The 26,579-nt window shown below is 45.5% G+C and overlaps 1 protein-coding gene across 2 annotated transcripts in view; it reads right to left on the reverse strand.

Annotated features, from left to right (window-relative positions):
* Window positions 1–313: 313 nt before the first annotated feature.
* Window positions 314–26,579, reverse strand: part of EMP1 (epithelial membrane protein 1) — a 29,303-nt gene continuing 3,037 nt past the window's right edge. The window contains exons 2-5 of one of the 2 annotated variants that reach the window (XM_033163333.1): window positions 10,076–10,194; window positions 3,695–3,800; window positions 3,428–3,568; window positions 314–2,280 (exon numbers count right to left, since the gene is read on the reverse strand). In XM_033163333.1, coding sequence (XP_033019224.1) covers window positions 2,120–2,280; window positions 3,428–3,568; window positions 3,695–3,800; window positions 10,076–10,153 — 486 coding nt within the window. In that variant the 5' untranslated portion in view covers window positions 10,154–10,194 and the 3' untranslated portion in view covers window positions 314–2,119. Of the gene's footprint in view, window positions 2,281–3,427; window positions 3,569–3,694; window positions 3,801–10,075; window positions 10,198–26,579 lie in introns of both variants that reach the window. The other variant, XM_033163332.1, reaches the window with a different exon arrangement.

Consider the following 26,579-nt stretch of genomic DNA (forward strand, 5'->3'; position numbering starts at 1 on the left):
TAAGAACGGAATCCGAACGGTGGAAGGGCACCGGTGGCAGGAGGCCTCATCAGGGAAAGCGCACCTCAGTTTAAGAACGGTTTCGGTTTAAGAATGGACTTCCGGAACGGATTAAGTTCGTAAACCGAGGTGCCACTGTACTCTACATGTGGTTTAGCCCTTATATTTTGCTAGCTTCTGACATCAGTCCTCTGAATTACCCAGCCATGTGGCAGATAGTCAGCCAGCCCATAATTGAAATCAAACTTGATGCAGCCAGGGGAATGGAACAACATTAATACATGGGAGAAAGAAATCAATTCCAGCAAGACTCTTTGTTTCTGATAACGGGCACAGGATTATTGTCATTTTTGTCTTTAATATATTCCTACAGTTAGGAATGGTTGTATCAAAATATTTACAAAGACCACACACGAAACAAACTTCAAGAAACAGCAAGTACAATAGAAGGATGTAGCCACCAAATTACAAAAGTTGTACATGGGGGGGGAAAGAATGTAACAAAAGAAAGAAAGAAGAAAATACTGTTGATACTAAACTTGCAGACTTGAATTTGTCTCTCCCCGTTTCATCACGTGACTGGAGTGGAGCAAGGCAGTGAGAGAGACAGCCTCTTAACATTCATAGTTTCCGCGCATTATCCTAAGTGATCTAAATGGCAGGACCAAAAGGGTTGAAAACCCTGATGCAGACAGTCACGATGACATAATAATTCTTTCCATTTCCTGCTTGGCCTTCTGTTTGCAACATTTAATTAGCTGAACTGCTTCTCGTGCCCTGGGAGATGTTATATGAGATGATGGCATGGGGGCGGGGAGCGAGGAATTAAAACCAACACAACAGTGAAGGCCCTTCTCCAATTCCATTCAGCTACGCAGAATCCTGTGTCTGGAGCACTGCTCTATGTCATATGTAACATTTCTTGTGGGATATAAGGTCTGCTGCCGTGGGCGTGGTTTACCGCAGAAAAGCAGCAAACAAATAAACGGGTGATAGTTAGTTTAAGGCCTTTCTAAGGTATACATTTTACTGCCAAGGCAAGTCCGATATTATAAAACCCTGTTATAAAAACAACCCCCAACCCTATCTTATGTGACAACCAAGAGAAAGTTGCCTATTGCCTATAGATGCAAAAAAACAAAATAGAATTCAATTTGGTGCTTGGTCCTGTGAGCCTAAGTTGAATGCCTCAAAAGATCTGACTGCAAGCAGACCTTTCAAACTTACTGCTTGTCAAATACACACATCACAGACCTAACCATTTGGTGGCAACATGGGGGCTCCATCTGATCTTCCTAGCGCAGCTGCGTTAAATAGGTACACAGTGGGCTCTAATGGAAAGTCACACTCTAATGACATTCATCAGAGCCCTAATAACTCTATTCCACATAATTAAGGTCCTTGCCTGCCTTCCTCTCCCCTGTCCCACCTTCTGCCACCCACATTCACCCCTCTTTTCATTCCCTGCTGGTTGTTTCCCCTCTGATCTCCTCAGCAGCAGCAAGTCAATTCCAGGGGAAATGAGACGGTGATGGAAGTGTCTTTTTTTTTTTTAAAGTGGCTTGCAGTGGTTTTAATGCTGGAATTTGGCTTTATGTCAGTCAAGGCATGCCTACGTTGTGTGTCGTTTGCTTGTCAAGAAAAGGGAGGCCGGGTTCTGCCAGCGCCCCTGACATTCTCAGCCCTTGTCCCTGCACTACACCTTCCAGATTGAGTGGGAATGTTCTGCCCAATGGAAATCACTGGGAAGCATATCATAGTTGCTAAAATTTAAGGAAGAAAGCTGCACCTTATATCTTTTCCAGATTTTCTGAAGTGAGACAGAACGTCAAGGCCCTTTACGATGGGATGCATGTGTAAGTTTCTGAGAAAAGAGATAGGATCTGGCTATATGGTTCTTCAAGCACATTCCTGGTGCCAGGATCCTTGACAGTGGAAAGTCTATTGCTCAATCTCTCCCCCTCTCTCTCTGATTTATTTCTGTGATTGGGCACATTAGGTGAGCAGTGTATGGATTCATGTCTTTGGGCAAACAGTTCTCATAACAAAGCAACTTCGCATCCCTCCCACAAGCCCCCCATATTTCCAATCCGCCCTCCCAGTTTCTCCCCTGCTCCCCTCATTTCTTTCTGAGCACAAGATACAGAATCCCAATGATGAAACTGAAGCAGAAGCAGATCCAGGCAAGTATGAAGGAGTAGCCATGGTGGTCTAGGCTGCTTGTGAAATATTGTGGAAATCTGGCCGTGTAGATGGAGACGGAGATCAGAATGAACAGCCCTGTGGAGGGAAAGAAAGAATAAACATTTGGTCCATCCAAATGATCTCAAGTGACTCCTTTTCAACATGAATCCTGCTTCTAGCCCAAAGATCGTCATGAATAGCGCCCCCCCCTGCCACATGATTATCTCAGTAATTTACTTGGAGAGGCATGTACAGGAGGCACTTATGTACCAGGCACACAGCCAGTAAGGGAGCCCGGGTTCTGAGTTTTCATTTAATACAAAAAAGTAAGTCTCTAGCCTTCCTGGAAAGAAAGTTACGCGGCAAAATGTGCATGCACCCTTCTAACTGATTTCTGTGAAATGAGCCAGAATGACTGCTCCTGCCTTGCAATACTTTCAGCCAAGTAGTGAAGTAGGTGCTGTGATTGATGTGTGAGTTGTTTAGTCAGCAGGAGATAGGAATACCTGAGGTTTTCCTTTCCCCTTTTATTTGACTTTTCCTACTTCTGAATAATTTTCTAGTCCTTAGAATCTTTGTAGTTTGCACTTCCTTTCCCCCCAGCAAAACAGGATGCACTGTTGTGGGTTAATCTAAGATCAGGTACTGTACTGCCTAGAAGTTCTTTCCTGGAAATACCAGCACACAGTAAGTGTGGGTGGATATTAAGTTGTTCCCTGTGGCATGGCAAATGCAAAAGGTGAAAACTTTGCAAAGAGGCTTGGACATGTCTCCTGCTATGCAGTAGCTAAAGACAAGGCACTCCTTGAGAATATGCTGTATAGTTAACTGACAGAACAATGGTATTCCTTTCAACTCAGGAGTAAGTCTCTTTGTGTTTTAATTGTGCTTATTCCCAAGTAGATGAGTACAAGATTGTAGTCAAGTTTTGGGTTTAGAGTTGGCACTGGGGGAAAAGAAGGGTTTTTTTATGCAGACAGAAATTCCATAGGTTAAGCTTTTTCTAGTTTGAAATACAGGGGAAACTTCACCGGTTCACATTTTATTACATGTATGGCCAGCAATTTAATTTTGGACCCTGCGCCCCCAGGCAAAAGAGGACACAGATCGGGTCAGAATTTCCAAAGAACAAATTCCTCAAGCTTCCCTAATTGCAATCAACCTGAGCCAATGGGAAATAATTCACAATTCCTGTGAGAGCATAGCAAAAGAAAGCAGCACATTCTGCGTGTGCCTCACTTACAGCAAACCAGCATAATGGCTCCCGTCATGTAGAAGCGCTTTCCTTTCTCCATCGTGAAGAGCTGCACCACAAACATGACCAGGGAGACAAAGGAAAAGATGATAGCCAGGATCATGAAGGCTTGCACTGCCTTGAGTGCATCTAGTGACACACGGAAGAGAGAGAGGGGGGAAAAGGTGTGAGCGTGAAGCCACAATCCTTGTCAAAATACATGACGGTTGTTTCAAGCAGTGCACATTACTCAGATGAAAGTAAATGGACCCTTACTGAGGTCATCTTCTTCAAAACGAAGATCCCCGCAATTCCCGCCTGTACACTGCAGCCACAGGCCTGATGTGTTTGTTTTGCCCGAACTCAGACCTGCCATCCAGACCTAAAAGCAAAACAGAAAAGATGTGAATGTTTTTTTATTGCCTCCCTTCAAGAAAAGCAGCTTGCCAGGCTAAATCTAGAAAGGAAAACATCGGTGAATTCAGCAATGCCTTTGTAGAACTGTCGCCATTCACAAGGTAGTGATTTATATTATTATTATTATATCCAAAAATGGTTGCCTCTTTTTTTATTTTTTTGCACCAAAAAGATTTCTGAGTTACACTGCCAGAAATCTGACACCAGTATACAACATGGAAAATGTGCATACATGTATGAACTTTTGCTCATTCAAATTACAAATTGGAGGTGTTTGTGACAGGGGCAGGGGAATCGTTCACTCAAATTCAGAGGTGTACCTAGGCTCCCTTGCAAACTTGGCAAGGAGCTGCATCAGCACCTCTGAAGCCAAGAGAGATCATGGACCAGAAATGGAAAAGTTTGCTTTATTCACCTTTCATGCACCACTTGCGACTTCATCCACAGCCATTGGGGTCAGGTCTGCTCTGCTCCGCCTCCCCTCCTCCTCCTCCTCCTCCTCAATTGGTCCATCTATCTGCCTGTCTGCCTCCCTCACACTGCTCACTGCTTTCCCTTCTGCCCCATCCCTCATGGAAACACACAGGGAAATAATAATAAAAAGCAGAGTTCCGTGGGTCAGAAATGATGGAGATGTAGCCAAATACTTCGCTAGGAGGAAAAGTAAGATGTGGCTTTCAGCTGATTGGTGTGAGATTCAAAAAGGCTTGGGAAATATTGTTGGACTCCAACTCCCATCATCGGTCCCAGCCAAAATAGCCCATGATCAGGAAAGATGGGAGATGAAATACAGCAGCATCTGTAGATGACCACAGATTAGCGCCCCCCCCCCCACTCTAGGAATGATTACTCAGAAGCTCTGAGAAGATCATTTGGCACATCTCATGAACAGTCCTCCAAATGAATCATCTGTATGATGCCAGCTTGGACAGAAGTTTTTATTATTTGTGATGGATTGTTATTGGTCTGCGATGAATTTTTTATTGAAAGCCCCTTGGGATAATTTAATAGAAAAGCAGTATATAAATATTTTAAATAAATGCATAAATAATAAAGAAGTATCTGGAAATGACGCCGCAGCATGAGGGTTATGATCTGAATCCATGAGACGCGCCATTCTGTAATCTGTTGGCGGATGTGTGTGATATTGAAAAGGTGATGGGTGGATGACCTTTTTCAGAGGCTGTTGCTTAAGTGCTCCTTATGACTTGCTTTTGTCTGTGGTGGCTGTTGGGGAGCTGTTGCAACTAGCAAGCTGAAAATCGATCCTTTTGTTCTGTTTATCTTTGAATGGCAGTCTTCAGCTTTTTCAGACCCAGATCTACTTGGAAGCCAAACATATTTGGGCATTGGCGGAGGAAGGGGGTTGCGGTGGGTGCAGCCCGCCCTGGGTGTCATCCCTGACGGGTGTTGACATCGCCCCCCGCCCCCCCTGGGATGCTCGCCCTGCCCCCCTGGGATGCTCGCCCTGCCCCCATGGGTGGCTAGCCCCACCCGAAGGTGCACGCTAGCTCTGCCTCTGCATTTGGGCACCTATTTCTTCATTTATTTATTTTACCATATATTTATATGGTGGTGATAATGGTGGTGCTGTGATTCATCATTTCTGGAGATGGGCATATAACTCTTGGAATCACTCTAGATGTCCTGCATGGTTCAATGGATGTGGGCCCCCATTGGATCACACTTCTGACAAGGCCCTTAAACAGTCCTTGTAGCTGGTTACCTATGATGTATATAAGGATATCCTGGCATACTTCCTATGTTGTTCGGTGCCCTGCTGAAAGGGCAAGAAGCTGCTTCTGAAAAGGTAATCATTTTCTGGGAGTGACTATAATCTTCCCAAGCCTCTCTCTGGACAGTACACAGACCACAGACGTCTGTTCCCTCGGATCTCCGCTGAGACAGGAATTGTGCCAAACGCTGGAACAACAGAGTGCTGAGAAAACTCGCTGCGGTTTCCTGATCTCTTTGGCTTCAGGAGGCCTTTCCTGTTGTTGTTAAATGTTTCCCAATGGCTTGTTTTTTCCCAAAATAAATAAATGGCAGCCCGTTCTCAGACAGGACTATCCAGCAGGGGTCATCATAAACTAAAGCAAAGGAGCAGCTCTAGGTTAGCTTAGCTGGAGCACCCAAGAGCAGAATGTAGAAGGGCCTTTGCATTCTCATGACAAGTCAGTGGTACCAGCTACTCCAAGTTAACTCTGAAATCAACCCCAGCAAATCCAGTGGGGTTTACTTTGTAGTTAGCAGGCTTACTAATTTATCACTGGGTGTAAGTCATTTAAACCACCAGTCTTCTCTTCAACTGAGTCACCCTGGAGACATTGAAGGGCCTCTTATGCATTTCTGTTTTTCTGATCTCAGATAAGCTTTTCAAATCCTTCACCAAAATTCCTAAAATGACACATGCTTCCTGCATGCCCAAGGATTGCTTAGCCATGCCGTTAAACCATTGCAAAGGAAATTAGAGGGCAGGATTTATACCCCTTGATTGCTTACCGGTATTTTGCGAAGACTGTGCTTATCATTCTATTCGTTACTGACATTTGTCTAATTAAGATCATGAGTTGTCTCTTAGTCCACAAGCTGCTTTGGGTCATTTTCAAATAGGTATCTAAAGTGTGTGACATAGACCAACCACAGTGGAGCTAATTTTCCAACAATACACTATCAACAGTATCGTAACTTGATTGAAGTAATCACAGTTTTCTGCAATGGCAATAGAAATTATACTGGGAATTTCGCCCCCCCCCCCAAGGAAAACCTGTTTGATGATGCACACCTGACCAATGGTGCAGGCTTAGTTTGTCCATTCATTTATGGGCTCACTTCCTTTGATCTGTGCAGCAAGTTGATGAAGATGAAGTGTTTTGGTACTAAAACCGGTCCAAAAACACAGGTCTTGGTCTTCGACTGTAAGGGCCTGTTCCTGCTTTTCCTTAAAGGTAAAGGTAAAGGGACCCCTGACCGTTAGGTCCAGTCGCGGACGACTCTGGGGTTGTCTACGATGCCACACTTGAAACTCTCCATTCTCCATGTGCCATTGTGGGTTTTTGCAAAGAGGAACGATTGCTTGCTTTCCTGAAATGCTCAGCCTTTCATGTTGCATTTGCTTATTATAGCTCACACTTCAGAGTGTCTAAGGAAATCTGAGTCAACCAAACCTTCGACTGTTATCATCTTTAAAGTGCCGGATACCTGCATGCATGCAGGTAATAGACTTGGAAATATATTTTACAATCTGTTCTATTGGATTTGCAGACAATTCTCATTCATGGTACAACCTCATCTTTGATCTGAAAGCATCAGTTGCTGGATACAGCTAGCAGGAGCACACACATTGGCATAAACCATTCCCTACCTATTCATTTTAATCATCACACAGATCAACAGGATTTAGTGCAACAAGCCAAACATATATTACTGATATTCTATTAATCATCTATTACTTTGTGTATGTCTTGGATGTAGGCAGGACCGATAAGTAATGAACTGAAACATCTAAAATGCTTCAGCCCAATCAGTTAAATAGCATGCCTCTTTTTTTCTCTTTTTTTTTGAAAGGGGATGTTCTGTAATAACATTTGACATGAATTTAGCTGTTCTACTTTGAGAGTTTGGTGAAGACGAGAATAGCCTTCTTCAGCTGCTATACTCCTTATTCTGGAATCTGCACTGTATGTGCATGCAACTCAAATGTTTGGAAGGGAGCTTTCACGTCTGCAGGCTCCTCGCATTCTAGATCCTTGAGCAATTGGGCTTACGAATCTTCTGGAAGTCTATACATGCAAAGGTTCCCTCTCTTGCTTCCTCTGTAAAGGTCAATGCTAGGGGGAAGGGGGACTTGTGTGTTCTCCATAACCGAAAGCTTAATGCCTGAAGAGAGCATGCATAGATATGCTTCCCCCCATGTTCCCCATATCTACTTGTGTCCACTAGGGGGCAGTACCATAATGAAACAATCATTCTAAGCAGAGAACAAATATTGGTTACAGCTCCTGGTTTGCTTGGGAATGAAACTAACTAACCACGAGCTCAGGTTCACAAGTAATGCAAACCATAGCTTAACTCTTAGTAGTGTGGCAGCTCCAGGAGCAAGGGAAGAGCTAAGCCTTGCTTTATTTACTGTGCAACAGCCCACTTCCATGGTAAGCTAGTATGATCTAGCATTGCATGTGAGGAAAGCCACTGAGTAAATGCTATAGGGGAATGTCCAAAAGCTGCTCAGTGTCAAACCAAATCAACATTCAGGGCCTGAGAATTGAAGTATTTTTGGACACCCACAAAATGCATCTGGGTTTGTCTGCACCCACATTCATATGATAGAAATCACAAATGTTGACGCACATTGCAGCATATATAACTATCTATCTAAGGTGGATTACATTTTAATAGATAACTTTGCTTATTTTTTGTTTTCCCCCCTACTTGTTTTATTAATTTGCTTCATTAATTTTTAATAATTATTATTTTAAATAAAAAAACATAAACTGTTTCCTTTTATGCTGCCTCTCTCGATATGCAGTTGAAAAATCAGAGAGACCCTGTAATCTTGTTGAGAGTGGGTTATAGCATTCTAGTTTGGGCAGGTGGGGATCAGTCTAGATTTCTATTACAAATCAATCACAGTGTTGAATAATACCCTCTAACTTCCTCTTGTACGCGGCTTTGCTCAAACACTTCATGAGAATATTTTCTAATTCCAGAAACAGACGAGTATGGAAATACTGTATAATTATATAGCAGACTGTCTGGCAGGTGGGATGGTAAAACACCTCAAAGCGATTATGTGCTAATTCCACTCACTCAACTGGTTTTTGAGTGGGGTGTGCCCAGGTGTTTCTCACTTCGGTACAGGAGAGTGAAAACACCACCATTTCATGCCTTTAGGCAGCCTTGAATTGCTGGTTTGTTTCAGTTGACAAATAGATAATGTCCCTCCATTTCTCAGGGTGTGACTTGTTGCAATAGGTTTCAAGGGCCAGTTATGCAAATGCAGGCACCTTAAGCCATATAAAACTCAAGGAAATTTTCTGGCATTTTTTTTCTGGAGGTGATTTGCCTTCTGGAGCTATATCAGCACAAAAGCCAATTGTTAGCCTCACTGAATTAGCCCTTAGCATAGATTGTTGACTTGGATGGGACCAAGGAGATAAGAGGGATGCGGGTGGCCCTGTGGTGTAAACCACTGAGCCTTGGGCTTGCCGATTGGAAGGTTGGCGGTTTGAATCCCCACAACGGCGTGAGCTCCCTTTGTTCGGTCCCAGCTCCTGCCAACCTAGCAGTTCGAAAGCACGTCAAGTGCAGGTAGATAAATAGGTACCGCTCCGACGGGAAGGTAAACAGCATTTCCGCGCACTGCTCTGGTTTTGGCAGAAGTGGCTTAGTCATGCTGCCCACATAACCCAGAAAAAATCTGTCTGCGGACAAACGCCGGCTCCCTCAAACAGTAAAGCGAGATGAGCGCCGCAACCCTAGAATCATTCACGACTGGATTTAACTGTCAGGGGTCCTTTACCTTTACCTTTTTAAGGAGATAGAAGCATAGAATCTTGGAGTTGGAACGGACTGTAAGAATAATCTAGTCCAGGGGTAGGCAACCTAAGGCCCGGGGGCCGGATGTGGCCCAATCGCCTTCTCAATCCGGCCCACAGACAGTCTGGGAATCAGCGTGGTTTTTACATGAGTAGAATGTGTCCTTTTATTTAAAATGCATCTCTGGGTTATTTGTGGGGCATAGGAATTCGTTCATCCCCCCCCCCAAAAGTATAGTCTGGCCCACCACATGGTCTGAGGGACGGTGGACCAGCCCATGGCTGAAAAAGGTTGCTGACCCCTGATCTAGTCCCACCCCCTGCAATGCAGGAATATGCAGCTGTTCCTAATGGGGATCGAACCTGCAATCTTTTAGTCCAGTTCAGTGTACGATGTCCAATGTAGGATGCAACAAACACCTCAGTGAAAGAAGGGCCTTGCCTACCCCACCTGCTGTGGTTCTGTTGTCAAACAGTATCCGCTGTTAGGAAGATTCTCCTAATGTTTAGCTGAAATCTGCTTCTGCCCCATAGATTCCAGGCCTATCCTCTAGAGTGTGCCTGCAAAGAACGGCCAGCACCTTCAGCATAAGTGTCTTTGATGCTTTTGTTCCCTTATTCTGTGTCAAACTGGAGGAGATCAAAAGCCCCTGTCCATGTTACCCAAGGAACGGCCATTGGGGAAGTCTTGTTTGCTACTTACATTGGCAATGGTGGAGACAAAGAGCATGATGACCGTGGCAATGTGGACCACAAAAATACCAGCCAGTAGTACCAACATCTTGGCTCCTCACGGCAGGGGTCTCTCCAACGCAGAGAAGTTTGCTATGGAGAAAACAAACAGACGGCAGCATATGAAACCCGGTGCTGAATCAAAAGAACATTGTTTTTTTTAAAAAAAATCACTGTGTATCTTCAAGAAATGAAAGGCACTTGTCTTAAACCCATGGCAGTGACAAAATCAACACCTTGGTTCTGCAAATGCGAGCAAATCCTCTGTTTAATTACCCTGAAATGCTATTGAGGCACTGTAAGTACTACTGCAACTCGTTTTTCAGGAAATTAAAAGCTGGTTTGTGGAGAAACAAGGGATGTGTAGAAAATTAGATTGAATACGTTTACAGCTTCAAAGAAAGTTTATAGGTATGAGAATTTTAAAAAAGAAAAGATACACTTTTGAAATTACATGTTACCCCACCCTCCTTCTAAGGAGCTACATGGTGTTCTCTCCCCCCCCCCATTTTATTCTCACCACAAGATCCTTCTCCATCATGATCTCCTGATACTTCATATCTCAGCTTTGTGCTCCAAGCAAAAGGGTAAATGTCAGAGTCAAGAAGGGAATTTTGCTTGCTGCATCCCTCAAAACATCCTTAAGCACATCACGTGTCAAGATGTTACGTGGAGATGCCAAGATTGGATCTCCCAACATAATTTTCTTATTCTAAATGCCTACAAGAGAAGGGGCAGCTTGGATCGGGGGTTATCCTGGCCCTAACTCAATCTCATCATCACCCAGCATCGCTACTTGCTATCAGCCACGGAGAGGAAAATATACAGGCACCCATATTGTGCCTGCATGTTTTCCCTTCTACATCCAAGGGAGCGGCGTATCCTTGTATTACATCAGGACATCCAGTTATGGGCCTCCCATGTTTCATGCAGTTTGCTCTACAATTTGGCTATACGTTGTTTATTTGTTTATTGGTCTGTTTCAGATTTGTGTCTTGCCTTTCCCTCCAAATGGTGCTCCAGACAGCTCACAGAAACAAGATGCACTTCAAAATACATGATAACAAATGAAAAACATTCATAAAAGGTAGGTAAAGCACATCAATTAAAGCAAAACTGACTATATATATATATATATATATATATATATATATATATATACACACACACAAGTTCAGTTGCAACATACTGTATTTACAATGGCCATAAAAACCTATGAGTTCAAAGGCCCGTATGAATAAAAACATTTTTGCCTTTCTGACAGAAGGTCATAGAATCATAGAATCATAGAGTTGGAAGAGACCACAAGGGCCATCCAGTCCAACCCCCTGCCAGCAGGAAACACCATCAAAGCATTCCTGACAGATGGCTGTCAAGCCTCTGCTTAAAGACCTCCAAAGAAGGAGACTCCACCACACTCCTTGGTAGCAAATTCCACTGCTCTCACTGTCAGGAAGTTCTTCCTAATGTTTAGGTGGAGTCTTCTTTCTTGCAGGTCATCAGAGAAGGGATGATATGGGCCTCCCTTGGCATGACGTCACAGAACCTGGGAGTAGTAACCAAGAAGGCCCTCCCTCTCTTGAACTGCTCCTGAACATATTTCAGATGTTGGTGGGACAGAAAGAAAGACCTCTTCTGAAAATCTTAAAACCTGTTCAGGCTTATATGGGAGAAAATTGCATTTCAAGTAACTCAATCCTAAATCTTGTGGATAGCTTTATTGGTCATAGCTCACCCTCAGAATCATTATGGGAATCATATGCAAGTCATCGCATGCTCCCTATAAACAACTCTGGTCAATAGTCTGGCCATATCTCTGCAAAAGTCTCCTCGCCGCTGCTGAATCTGGACATCCAGGACCAAATCCAGCCATGCACCCAAACTGCAAACCTAAGTCTTCAGGGGGAGGTTGAGCTGGGCTGCTGGATGCCACTGAATACCAGTTCCAACAGGTGATGTGGGATTCAGTAGATTGTGGTATAACAAGGGACTGGATATGTCTGGTAGTGGGCCTGCTAAACAGTTTTTTTAAAAAAAAACCTAAGACCATACAGTCTTCTGGTATCTCAGTCCTCTGTCTGTAAAATGGAAATAGTAAGAGTTTGCTATTCTGTAGCTCTGCTGTGAGTAAAAGGATATCTGTCAGTCAGAGAGTGCAGTGACATGCAGCAAGGGCATGGGATTTCTCCTGTGCAAGCAGCACTGAATATAGCAGGAACTTTGCAAGAGCACAGTCATGCTGTGCCACTTTCCTGGAGGATTTCAGTAAAATGGACTCTGATAATGGCAGCAGCAGTGAGTCATAGGAAACCTGCAGACATTGTCATGATCTGACATTGAGAGATGCGGGGGAGGGGTGTGTTGGATTAGGGGTTTTCTTCCAAATGAACCAGCTGATTCATTGACAAGTCTCCTGCCTTCAACTAGTAACAACATCCATTTTTGACTGCTAGCTTTTCTTGAATTATATAACCAAGTGCCTGTTTTTACATTAACTGCGTTTTTGGAGACCAAGTCCAATTCTCCCTCTTGCACTGTGAATTGGTACAGCCCAGGAGAAGCATAGACACTTGATTCTGTTACTTGCATAAGATGGCCCTAAGTTGCCAGGGTTGTGGCTGGCATCCCCATCAGCTGTGTGCTAGACGGTTTTCAGGCAACACGCAATGGCATTTAGGAAGGCTTGTTGTTGGGAGGGAGGGATCAATGAGATTACTGTAGTGGTTCCTGCAGAAGAACAAGTTGTGCTTTGAAACATAGGGCCCACCCAATCCTTTCTAGTACAGTGACCTTGTCTCAGTACATTTCTGAAGAAAGCCACCATTTATTTGCAATTAACTTGATTCATTTTCCCATTCTTTCCTGTCTGTGCAACAAGCTCTGATTAACGGAGTGATTTCTCCATGGGGCCGACTATTTTTGTTTGGGGAAAAAAACCTTTAATGTCTTCTTAGTCACTCATCGTTGCTGAGAAATAGAAGCAGCTGCTGAGCTTTACATGAGAAATCATTGATAGCCCTTCTCAGAATTCCTTTTTACTAAAGGATCCCTGCTTTGGTTCTCCTTGTGCCATTCATACCTGAGCTAATTCTTTAGCCCTAAATATTCCCTTCACCTCACCCCAAAGAAGTAGGTCATACTGGTTTCTGAATAGCTGTTCACCTGCATCACTCAAAGTGGCAACACTGATGTAGGACATCACATCAACAGGCAGAAGGTTGCCATATTAATTCCTATTATTTGGATCACTGCCATTGGAGCTCAGGCCACCCAGTATCAGAAGCAATTTCTGCATGCATTGCATTAGTGTCCTAAGAACATAGGAATAGCCCAGCTGAATCAGCCCAGAGGTTTATCTAGCCGACCATTCTGTTAACACAGTGGCCAAGCGGAATCCTAACAGAAGCCCCAGACAGACATGCTCAGTCTAAGAAAAGGCTATCAATATCTTCTGTTTCATTGGAACCTGCTTGCCCACTCCAGATGTGAAGATCTCTCAGCACCTCAGGGTATATTGTCCAAGTGCCACCATTAGGACAATGGTGATGCTCCCACACCAAGTCCCTTCACAACCTGTTAGTGAGTCTGCAAACAAAACTGAACTAGATGGACCCCTAGCCTTGCTTGCTATAAAGGCAGTTTCCTTCTGCAAATCACTCGGTGATCTGACAGTAGATGCTGATCTGCCCACCTCCTGGTCTAACTCATTGGTGAGATCCAAGCAAGGTTGTCTGCCAGCTGTGCAGTCTGGTGCATTTCTACTCTGAAGGAAGCAGTCCCATGATTCCAGTGGGACTTATTCCTTGGTAAGTGCAGGGCCATCTTAGAGGGATCGGCCGCTGTGGCACAGCGATCCCTCGGCGCCCCCGGCGTGCCGCCTCTCCGCCCGCCTCCCTCCCGTGCTGGCCGCCCCTCGGGAGGGGGGTGGGTGAGCGGGGGGTGAGGGGCATGGTGCTGGAGCGGCACGGGGCTTTGCGCGCCCTTCCAGTGCTCCAGCTGGGGCTCCGGGAGGCAAGGGCGGCTGGCTTTCAGCCCACCCGCCCACCCACCCATGGGGTAGGGGCGGGTTGGGGAGGGGGCACCTGGTATGCCAGCGGGCTCGCCACCAACCCCTATGGACGGGACGGCCCTGGGTAAGTGTGTATAAGACTGCAGCCTACGTCAGTGCAGAATTCTCAGTGTTTATTGGATCCACCCAGGGGCATGGTCCAGCAGCCAGTTATCAGGAAGAAATGCAGTGGGAGATTAGAAAGGGGGGAGTGGAGACAATATAATAGCACAGCTTCCCTGTAATGATGCATTCCATGGACATCTTAACCACAGGGCTCTGCAGAGTCACATGTGTTACTCATTTATTCTACCTTCCCCTCTCCCTCCTCTCCATCTAATTGCAGTCTTGTGTGCGAGAGAGACAGCAGCTTTTTAAAAATTATTGGGTCTTTCTTGGAACAAAATGGTACTGTTTCCCTCCATTTTTACTGGGCCTGTCAAACTTTACTAGCTCCTTACCACTTATCCCGCACCAGGATCAACAAATAGCTAGCACAAATGCTGAGAATTAACCAAATTAGTTGTACACAGGTCAGGGCAGGGAGGAATTCCTTCTCCTTTCAATTCTGTCTCAAAGCATTTCTTCCGTGATCACAAGGAAGGTCCCGCTGAATCTGACGAAAGGCACAGCTAATCCATCATTCTGCGCCTCACACTGGACAGCCAGATTCCTACGGGAAGCCTTGGGAAGCCTTCGAGCAAGGCAGGAGCACGGCAGCACTTTCCTGCTTGTGATTCCCAGCAATTGGTATTCAAAGATACTGCTTCTGACCCCGGAGCACAGAGCCACCAGGATTAGCAGCCACTGGTAGCCTGATCCTCCATGCATTTGTCAAACCCCCCTCTTAAAGCTGTCCAAGATGAAACATTTCCTGGTGTGCAGAAGCCTCGCCCTTTCCTGCTGCCACTTACCCCTCTAGGGCCTCATCCTTGCTTCTACTTTGCCTTTGGCTTTCCGCTTCACTTTTATTCTCTCTGCAAGGAAGCCTTCCAGACAAAAACCTCTGCATTCCAAGCAAGGCTTTGCAATAAGAGGTGGACTTGTGGTGGTGGTGGTGAGAGAATCTTTCTCCCCATAAAGTCTCACTACAGGGGCATCCTTGTATTGTCAATCAGTCAGCCATAGCTAAGAGAGTCCCTCTGACTGCACACAGAGTCCTTGGGTGCTTCCAGAGGGGTGTTTTTCTATGGGATCAATGTGCCACATGCATGTGTGCTTTTGGAAGCACCCATGCAACATTGTTGTCATCTGCATTTCCTCCTCATTTAACCCAGATTTACCTTTCGCACAAGAAAACAGAAAAGTTTGTTTTTTTTAAAGCCACTTGTTGCCAACAACTCTTTTGCAATATCTGAAAGACCCGTTTACAGTATTAAGCCCCCATAAGACTCCACGAGCACCCCTCGTCTCAGGCAATTTCACGGTTTGCTGCTGTTTGCTGGATATCCAGCACCACTTCTTATCTAGAAAGTATAGAGATAATTCCACGTGTCAAAGTGGTTTCTTCTTGGCAAGAAAGTTCCTGCTGTTCTTCGACACCTACATTTAAATTATTCATACCCACCCCCAATTTGTGTTTGTTTGCTTATAGTTGGTTGTTTCCTAATAAACAGCTTACCACACCCCCACCAAAGTACTTCTTTTATGTTTTTGCCTGGAAATTCAAGCGTTTTGATGTCTTGACTGTTTGCTGCTTTACCATGCTCAGGTAATCCTGATAGAGGATGAATCAGAGAAAGTGTAATGAGTTTTCTCTTGAGTCGAAGGCGTCATCTGTCTGCTGCCTTCTAACAACTCTCAGCACCTTTAACAAACTACAGTTCCCAGGATTCTTTGGGAGAAGCCATCACTTTTTAAAGTGGCATGACACACACGTAAGCAGGACAGTGCTAACTGAAAGACAGATTTTTGGCATTTCGTTTGTGTTGGGATGGTGTGAAGTGGGGGGGGGGGGAGAAGCCCTGGAAATGTCAGGGCCAAATTTCAATCTAGTAAATGCTTGCTTAAGATCAACTGCACCTGCAGTGAGGTGGGAGGAAATATGCACACAACGCACCACACATGCCTGTGATATTTTATTGTGGCCTCACCCTGCTGCAAGAAACAAACACTTTACATGCCTCTGAGCAAAAGAATAAAAAAAAGTCACCCTGCCTCCTGCTGTTCTGTCAAGTGAGAAGATCAGAATCTGTAGCTCCAGCCTGGAATGCAGAAAAGGTGAGGCCCTCCTGTCACAGTATCACTTGGGACAATGAACTCATTCATGTTATGCAGGATGTCAGGCTAGAAGATTGCAGTCAAGGGTCAGAGGAGAACGCTTGCATTTTGATCCTCTATCAGATGAAGGACTGCCGGAGAGGAATGCAGATTCGTACGGTGGTTGACCAAACTCATGCCCTTAAACCTCTCCCATGGGAAAGGTACAAAGCTGCCTTATATCAAGGTGGACTTTTTGTCCATCTGTCCCAGTACTGCCCACTCTGACAGGCAGCAGCTCTCTGAGGTCTCATTCAAGACTCTTTTCTATCTTCTACCTCTATTGTCAGAGGCAGAATGACTTTGAATACCAGTTGCTGGAAATGACTGGAGGAGAAAGTGCTCTTGGACTCAGGTCCTGTTTGCAGGATCTTCCTTTGAGCATCTGGTTGGCCACTGTGAGAACAGGATGCTGGGCTAGATGGTCCACTGGCCTGATCCAGCAGGGATGTTTTTATGTACTTATAATCTCCTCAGTCAGAAATGTGGAGCCTGTGACCCTCCAGATGTGCGTGGACTACAACTCCCACCATCAAGCAACTTCAAGAATAGCAATGGAGAAATATAGGAAATGTAAGTACAAGTTGGGTTAGAAAGACAGTCTAGGAAGTTTGGAGGCAACTCCCCAGATGTAGGTGGACTGCAACTCCCATCTTTCCTGACCATTGACCATGCTGGCTGGGGCTGATGGAGACTGTAGTCCAACAAGATCTGTAGGGCTATGGGTTCCCCATCTCTGCCCTTTAACTAGAGATGCAAGGGACTGAGCCTGGGATTTTCTGCATGTGCTCCTTCCCCTCATACAGGATGTAGTTGCTGCTGCCGCAGCTGCCACATCCATAGCGCTGTGGTGAAGGGAGACAACATGGGAGGGTGGAGGGACCTTCTTCAATTGTTTACTAGTTAGATCATCAACTACCCAGGGACAGGTGCAAGGGAAGGTGAGAGTGCAGTTGACGCGAGGGTTCAAAGCGGTGAAAAGGCTTTTGACGGTGTGCGACGAAGTATGCAAGGTACTTTGAGTGGGGTAGGGAAAGGCCAGGGGATGTCTCGCAGAGCTATGAATGTTCTTGGACATTCCGAGGAGCCTTCATGGTGGAAGTTGCTTGGGTTGAATTCCTCTTAGACCATGATTCTCAAATTTATTACACTGGGTCGTCCCAACTGAAGTGAATGACAATCAGCTCACCAGGTGGTTCAGACCCTTTCCCCCCAGCTTGTGATGATACAAAGGGTGGGAGAGGACAAAGCCATGGTAGTGCAAAGCAAGTTTTCAAATCCCTTTGGCAGAGTCCCTACTGGGGAAGCAAAGATGTTGTCCAAACAGAAGGTTTCCCCTGTTAGCCTGTTGCCTTTACAATCAATGCAAGTGGTGGAGTTTGGAAGCATTTGTTGCATTGTGAGGGCATGCAGCATGCTCAAGGATCTGGGGGGGGGGGCAGAGGGGGCCACAGTTCTCCCAAACCTGGCAGAGCTGCTGTGCTGCAACGTGGTTTCTCAGTCGCCACTTCCCACAGCTCACCTGTATAGTAACCAGCCATGCAGTCTCCTTCCTCCATCTCAGGCAACAGGACACCCACCCCTCCCATAATACACACAGAAAGAGAGAAAGAAGCAGGAGAGAGGGGAGGAAAAAGGGATGGGCAGAAGAAAAATGGAAGAAAAGGGGGAGTGACAGAAATAGATAGAAGAGAAAAAGATTGGAGGGAAGAGATGACCTTTCATCCTCATTTGCTTGCACAGTGGTTACACCTAGTCTTTATTCAAACATTTGTTTTGATTTTTGTGTGTGACCATTATGACAAGGATCGTTCATCCTGATTTGCTTGCCTCTCCGTTACTCATTTCCTCCTTCCCACATTTTTCAGTGCATTTTTCCATCATCGCTTTCCTGTCTGTTGTGACGGAGTGCTTGAATCCGCTTTAACGATGCAAACCTACGTTTCTAGAGTGTGATCAAATCCCTTCCATGAAACAGGGACAGTTGGGAGGCTTCCGGAGACTAGGAGGGGGAGACCACCCATTGTGGAGGGTGAACAGAGAAAAGAGAAGGGGGTGGAGAGAGGAGGTCTGGTTGGGCAGTTGGCTTAGCTCAAGGCCTCTAGGTGTCTGTAATGCACAACCTAGAAGGAGAATAGGGGCAAGAGAGGTCCACACCCCAGAAGAAGGGTTTGGGAGTAGCCTTCCTCCTCTGGCAATGGGCTTCACCCCACCTGAAATTTGGGAGATGCACTAGTTTGAAAGTTACCGGTAGCTCCGATTCACAGGGTGAGTAATAGAGGTAATAGTGGCTTAAATCAACCACTGGGACATTTTGAAATTAAAGTGATGAATCAAAAGCGAGAGGACAATACATGGTGAGATTTGTGACATGCCAAGTACCGAGTGCCTCCCTCAATAAAGCATCTCATTCATCTCGCAATCAGCACAATGGCATCAAGGGTTCTTGGGTCATTTAAGCTCACACCACCAACCATCCGGTAACAGGAGGAAGGAAAGAGGTGAGTGTCACTTCTGTCATTTTCTCGCCATGTCTTGGGGAAAGGGCATTGTGAGCAGGGGCCTCAGTAACTCAGCGCACGAGCAGAGGGATTCTGACCTGCTTTTGCTGCTATGTTCCAGGCGAGAGCACGTTACCATTGCTGGTGTGAGAAATAAATGGGGTGGGGATTGTAGCCCAGAAGCAAAACACCTGCTTTGCATGCATAGAATCTTAGAATTGTAAAGTTGGAAGGGACCCTGAGGATCATCTACTCCAACCCGCTACAATGCAGGAATATGCAGGTATCCCAAACAAGGATCGAACCGGCAACCTTGGCATTATCAGCACCATGATCTAACCAACTGAGCTAGCGCAGAAGGTCCCATGTTCAAACCCTGGCATCTCCAGTTCAAAGATGATGAGAAAGATGTCTGTTTGCCTCAGGTACCCAAGAGTCACTTCTGCTCACAGAAGACCAGCCTCCTCCAACCTGATGTGCTCTAGATACTTTGGACTACAACTCCCATGACTCTCAGTCAGCATGGGAATGGTGGACAAATGACCTAGCTGGACCGAGAATGCAACTTTGTGTGGCAGGAAGGCATAGTCCAAGGCTTCCTGAATGTGAGTCTCCAGATGTTTTGGGGCCTCAACTCCCATCATCCTTTGCTACCAGGACCAGTGGTCGGGGATGATGGGAGTTGTAGGCCAAAAAACAGCTAGAGATCCAAGCCTGGGAAACCCTGGATAGTCACAGCCATCAAGCAGGAAGGAAATGAGTGTTCTTGTTACCCTCAGTCTGAATGAGGATCTCACCACCCACTGACTCATTTGTTGGGGTGCAGTGATCGTCATTTGCCAACTGATGTGGTAATGCGAAGAACGGAACCTAAGCTTGGAAAACTGAGAAATGGAGGGAAGCCAACGTTGCTCATCTCTATTCAGAATGCTGTGGAGTTTGAGGATTCCCTGGGCCAGCCCCCACCATAGCTGTCAACTTTTCCATTTTTTAAAGGGAAATTCCCTTATTCCGAATAGGATTCCTCTCAAGAAAAGGGAAAAGTTGACAGCTATGGCCCCCACCCTCCACGGAGTGAGTCTTGCGGTCTCACTCCTGTCACAGTTTCTCTCGCCCCCTCCCTCTCTTCCCCCCACGCATCCCTTGCCCCTCTGTTACACTCTCCTCTGGAGCTGGGATCTCAGCAGCCCATGTATCCTACTGCTAATCTGAAAATAGAGCTGGCAGAAAGTGGGAAAAGAACTACGCTGCATGACCGCAGTGCTCCTCGCAACTCTGTTTGACTAGGCTGTTGCTGAGATCGTTGTAAAGCTGCTGCTTGGAGCCGTGAAGCTGCACCCCATTTTAAAATGCATTTTAAAAAAATAAATGCATGTTTGTGCTGCTGCTGACTACATAAATCAAATAGTTCCAGTCCCATTACACTTGACCCTTCAAGCTGACCTGGCCAGTTGAGTCTTTCAAAAAGAAGATCCCTTGGGAGTGAGTCTGTTTGTACACCCTTAAGGGCTTTTTGGTTTCTGAATAGGCACTCTGTGTGTGTACACATGCAATAGCTATGGGGGTGGGGTGGGGTGCTAGCTGCCCTGGAGTATGCAAACACACAGGGGAAACGGGTGGAGGGACTTAGCCAAACTGATCTTAGCCAAACCGAACATGTGTCAGCTGGTTCTGGGGAGAGGGAAACCCCATAAAGCAATGCAACCACCTCCCAAGGGGAGGAGTGGAAATCCCCATTGAGCAAGTCCTGCCTAACAGGACTGGGCTGTGCTCTCTCTGAACTGCAGACTGGAGGAAGAGCTTTGCTTTCGCATGTGGCAGCAGGGGGAGGAGTGGAAAACATGAGCTACGTCTCTTGCTTTCCCAGCTCGGGGGCTGTGATTCATTTGGAGAGTGGGTGAAATCTCTTGCTGGGGGTGGTAGCCCTAGAGTACTAAGCCGTGTGAGACGCTCTCGGCAGAAACTCCAAAGCTTTCTTGGCAGCAGGGAGGGGCAGAGGCAGCTGCCTGAGGCCTGGAAGGCAGCCAAGAACAACCACTGGCGGAAGATACTGTAACTCTCTCTCTCTCTCCCTCCCTCCCTCCTTGCACCCACCCTGCCATGGCTCCAGTTGTGCGGGGAAAGAGGGAAGGGCAACAGAAGCACAGAGCGGGAGCGGGAGGCGGGCAATGAATGGATGCCACCCACAGGTCTTTCCCCAGCCTAGACAACACACTTTAAAAGCATGACGTTTCCCCCACACACACCAACACCTTTATGTGCCAGTTGCGTTTATATGCCACTCACAAGGCATCAACAAAGACTCTGTGCTGCAGGTTGGTGGTTTTTATTTATTTATTTAAATAGTCAATTGCATGCTTAGAAAGCTTCAAGAGCTCTTGAAACTTTCACAGTGCACTGACAGAAAAACTGTGAAATGTGTTTGTGTTGTGCAGCGGCATAGGGAGCTGCTTTGCCGCCTGGGGCGGCAAACGCGAGGGCACCCCCCCTGGGGGCGGGGCGCCGTTCCCTAGCGTCACGTCGCGTGCGCAGCCTCCTGGGTGGACTGTGCATGTGTGGACATGCACAGTCCACCCAAGATGGCGGGCGCGAGCAGCCAGCACCCCTTCTGACCGGCGCCGCACCGAGTTTTAAGGCTGCAGCGTGCAAACAGCAGCACAGATGCTGTGCTGCTGTTCGCGCGTTGCAGCCTTTTAAAAGTTTCCGCGCCGCCGGCGCCGATCACGGGGGTGGAGCCCGCCACCAGAGTGTCACCCCCCAGGGCAGTACCTGGGGCGGACCACCCCCGCCTCCTTGCTCTGCCCCTGGTGTTGTGACAGGGACCGGATGCTGAAGGGCAATGGGCCCCTACAGATTGGACTAGGCCAAATATTCAGGATAGGGCTGCACCTCATAGATGCTGTTCTGGAGCCCACACTTTGCAAGGAAGCATGAGAGGCCTATGCTCCTTTTGTGACATATCCACACACCCACCCCTTCATGAGTCTCTGAAAAAGGCAGGTTTAAGCACCTCCATCACAGAAATTGAAGGCCTTCCTAGGTTTGACTGATCTGGTTGGATCTCATTGATTTGGGGTTCTGGCAATAAAAAAAGAAAGGGAAAGGAGGAAAAAAGTTGGCAGAATGTTTGTCTCTACATCAGGTGGGCACTGACTGTGGGTTGCTTCAGCCAACAAGTCAAAATATATACCTTTGCCTGAGCCTTCCCCCACTGTTAAAAACCAGTCCATGGCATTTCTGGCTTCTATAATTGATAGCAATGCTGCTTAATTGACAGTGGCTTTTTAAATTATAATTGCATTATATATTGATGTTTTTCATTTTTCTGCAAACTGCCCAGGAATTTCTTTAAAATGAAAGCTGTTATACAGATCATAGAACTGTAGAATCATAGATGGGGCAGAGATCAATTCCTTGAATAGTAGCATTGGAAGGTACCATGAGGGTCATCTAGTACAACCTCCTGCAATGCAGGAATCTTTTGCCCAACGTGGGGCTTGAACCCACGACCCTGAGATTAAGAGTCTTATGCTCTACTGACTGAGCTATCCCTGGTGGCATGAATTAGGATTGTAAGAAGGAAAAAAACATGGTGGGTTCAAGTAATAATTGAGAGGTGCAGTCAATCTCTGGTAGTTCTAGGAAGGCTCATGGGAAACAGACTACCGGTATGTGGTTTTTGGCTACTGGCCTGATTGATGCATGTAAATACAGGCACACATTCCACCTCTGACTTGACCAGGGCAGAGCAACAAAAACATGTATGTTTTCATAATAGGTTTAATTCATTTTTCTCAGGCAGACCAGGAAAAGATTCATGAAAAAAATCATAATATATGAGCAGATTTCCAAAGACTGCAATAAACTATTCTCCTGATTCATCAAAACTGCCACCTGGCTTCTGCTTAGGGTTGCCAATTTCTAAACCAGACTCCTGCAGTTTTACCTTTCAGATAGCCTTGCAAAGCTACTAGTCCTCAAAAACAGTTACTAGTCTGTCTTTTTTATGTATACCAATATTTATGTCTGACACAGTCAACAGCCTGAAATAAAAATAAAGCTGAGTCGTCTAATAATAGTAATAATAATAATAATAATAATAATAATAATAATAATAATAATAATATCCTGCATTGAAATTATTGATGCTGCCTGCCTGCAACCAAGCCTGATTTAAGAGTGCCTTGATATGCAGTAATTAGCAGGTGACAACATTTCTCCTCATGCCATGAAAACCTGAAAGTTGCTGAACACCCAGCAGCTGTCAAAGGCACAGCTGAAAATGCCAGTTGCAAAGTTGGAAATCCTCTGGCTGCTGTTTGCAAATCTCAACAGTGGCGTGAGAAATGCCCAGCTTGACTTGTCCATAAAGAAATGTCCTAGCTTGACTTTCCCCTGGGGTGTTTGGTTCAGCAACACAGGCAGAAGATCACAGCTATGTAATTTTGAAAACCAGGGTCAGGGCACGTGATTTCAAGGCAAAAGGTCTCAGGTTCCTGGCATTTCTAGGTAGGGCTGGAAACCATATAAAGCTGCCTTATACTGAGTCAGACCACTGGTTCCTCTAGCTCTGAATTGTCTACACAGACTGGCAGCAGCTCTCCGGGGTTTCAGGCAGTCCTTGCTTACAAAACGTTTCTTGACCAAGGTCCAGGAAAAGCTTCTGCAGGTCGGTGTAAACCAGTGTTTCCCAAATGTGGGTCACTAGCTGTTTTTGGACTACAACTCCAAACATCCCTAGTGATCAGTGAACAGTGATCACATGACCAGTGATCGGGGATGATGGGAGTTGTAGTCCAAAAACAGCTGGAGACCCAAGTTTTTGGAAACACTGGTGTAGACAATATTGCGCTAGTAGGACCAATGATCTGACTCTGTATAAGTCCATTTCCTATTATCCTAATGCATCCAGAAGGATTGCCACCTTCTGGTTCCATTTCCAACTCAAGTTTTAAAATCCCCATTTGATTGAGAAGATATATTGTAAAGATATGACGGGTGGGAATGTGATTGCAAGAGGTGATTTACAAGTGCAAGAAGTTGCCAGAGAATGCCCAGAGAGGTAGCTAATGCACACAAAGTAACCCTCAATACATGCCTGCAACAGATATAACTACAGTAGTTTCAGAGTGGATGTACTGTAACTGCAAAAGTAGCCAGTTAAGCTTCTTCAACTCCTGGGATGCTCTGTGTTCCTGGCTAGGGCCCTTCAGTTCTTTGCTTTTTGGTCTCATTTCCCCTAGCTGCCACTTCATCTCCCTTCCTATAGGTTCCTGTCCCTTCTCATTAGAAAGACCACAGCCCTGACGCATCACACCCATGGACATTGGATGCCAGCATTTTGCCTTTTAGCACTTCTCAGACTCTGACCTGACTCTGTAAGATGGAAAAAATGTGCCTGCACTCTGCTCTCTTTTATCACGGGGTGTGTCAGTCCAGCCAGCCCATGTGCTCACCACAGAAGACTCCCAAGTGTAATAAAGAGGTCTTGAAGGCGGCAGGGGGAGGGGGAGGAATAGGGTGTGTCCGGCTGGAACTATGAGTCCACATCCTTCCATTTTTGATTTAAAAGAAAAGTCCATGCAAGCATAGGGGCAGACAGATCAGTCTATTGCTGGTTACAGGTAGGTATCTGAAGAAGTGTGCATGCACACGAAAGCTCATACCAAGAACAAACTTACGGTAGTTGGTCTCTAAGGTGCTACTGGAAGGGTTTTTTGATTTTTTTTGATTTTTTATTTTGTTCAGTCTATTGCTGTATCACATGTGTTCATTCTGCTCTGTTTCCACATTAAAACATGAATTTCTTCTTTTCAAATCCCACATATGGAAATGTATCCATTTAATATTTAAACGCATATTTTGAAACGTTTGAAACAGCATATTTTGAAATGTTTGAAACACCTATTTTAGAGCATTGTATACCCCATTTAAATACACATTTTTATTGCAATGTACACGTTCCTAAGCCTCTTATACTAAATTACATTTTCCTTTCACATATCTTAGTACTTTTTTTTTTTTTTGAGCCACAGATTGAATTACACAATTTGGAGGTCCACATGTTAGGCTGGGAGGTGCATAAGGTCAGTCTGCATAAAAAAACAAAACAAAAACACAGATCCATCCTGATGCAAATGCTTTTAGCCAATTAAAAAATGCCCCTCCCAAACAACCCTTATCTGATGGTGATTCTTCCCCCTCACAACAAAGAGTGTGGCCATGGCCAAAGTTATTTTGATTTGCTGGAAATCTCTCTTGTTCCCTCACTGCCAACTAGGAAAACTAAACCAAAGTTCAAAGATGCTTTTGCCATTTTCTTAAAGATAATAGGACGACATGGGCTACAGACATTTGCGTGCGCACAGAAATGGATTCAGAGGTATATACACAAGACATGGGCAGATTTGCAATCTGGGGAAACTGTCATGGGCACCACACCTACCCCCAAAACCAAGCGCACGCTGTAGCTTAGTCTGTTGGCTGCAATCAAGTGCTAAAGTTGTAACAGTCCTACGTGAAACACCTGAGAGCTGCATGGCAGTGGTGGGCGAGGCAAGAGACGAAAGTGGGCGGGGCAACAAATGTAAATGTCACCTAGCAGGCTAGTTCCACACATTCTCTGTCTTCCTTCAGGGAAACGAGGCATTTTCAGAGTTCGGTGTATTCCAGGCAGACATTATACAGATCATCTCAAGTAGGCTTTGGAAGGCTGCACCTCTTACAGAAGGGTTGTGATCCTGCATTCACTTGTTTCAAGGTAAAGTCAAGGGCGTACGATGCTAATGGCTTGAGTTTGCTGGGTGTTGGTGGAGTGCTCAGATGTGGAGCTCAAGTAACTCCTCCTTATCCATAGTACAGTTTGAGGAAGTCATATTTCTGCTGTGCCTTGCTCCTCATCAGTTGCACCAAGTTTTGTATTCATTGGATCTCCTCCCAAGACACCAGGAAAGAAGCCCACCCCCCTGGCATCATGCAGCCCAAGGTGACATATATGGGGATTGCCAAGTGGTCACCCATCCAGGCACTGACCAGACTTAAACCATGGCACTCCAAGGCTGGTGATAAGATTTTATCCCATCCTACTTTTGAAATGCCAGGAACAGAAACATAAATTATGGATTTCTTTTTAGAAATACACTGCGTGGAACGAGTACAGAGAACCAATAAAAAAAGGTTTATTTGTCTAAAAATTATATTCCATGTTTGCATTTAAATGTTTCAGAGAATCAATTAAAATGTCACTAAAACAAATACCAGCCTTCAATATTAAAATAAAGCAGCATTAATATTGAAATAAAGTAAAAAGAGAAACTATAAAATAGTTGGGATCATATTTTTGTCTGCCCCCCCTTTTTTTTACCAGTCAGGGGGAAAGCCTGGGCAATTTTTCTTTTAAGTCCTTGATCTAGTAGTGCCTGTAACTTATCATCCTAGATGCCAGACAAACAGCCCTGGGGAGTGCATTCCAGCATTGGGGGCCACCACAGAGAAGGCCTTTTCCAGAGCCGCCACTTGCCTCTGGCAGCAGGTTCCCCCCTGATGACGACCTTAACAAGCACATAAGCTAATGAGGAAGGTTTAGCTTGCCTGTTAGCTGAGGGCAACTAACAGGACTGATGACTTATGACGATTGCTTGTGGGATCTGGTTGACTAATAATGATAG

The sequence above is a fragment of the Lacerta agilis genome, chromosome 10 (genome assembly GCF_009819535.1).
Source record: "Lacerta agilis isolate rLacAgi1 chromosome 10, rLacAgi1.pri, whole genome shotgun sequence".
Classification (NCBI taxonomy): domain Eukaryota; kingdom Metazoa; phylum Chordata; class Lepidosauria; order Squamata; family Lacertidae; genus Lacerta; species Lacerta agilis.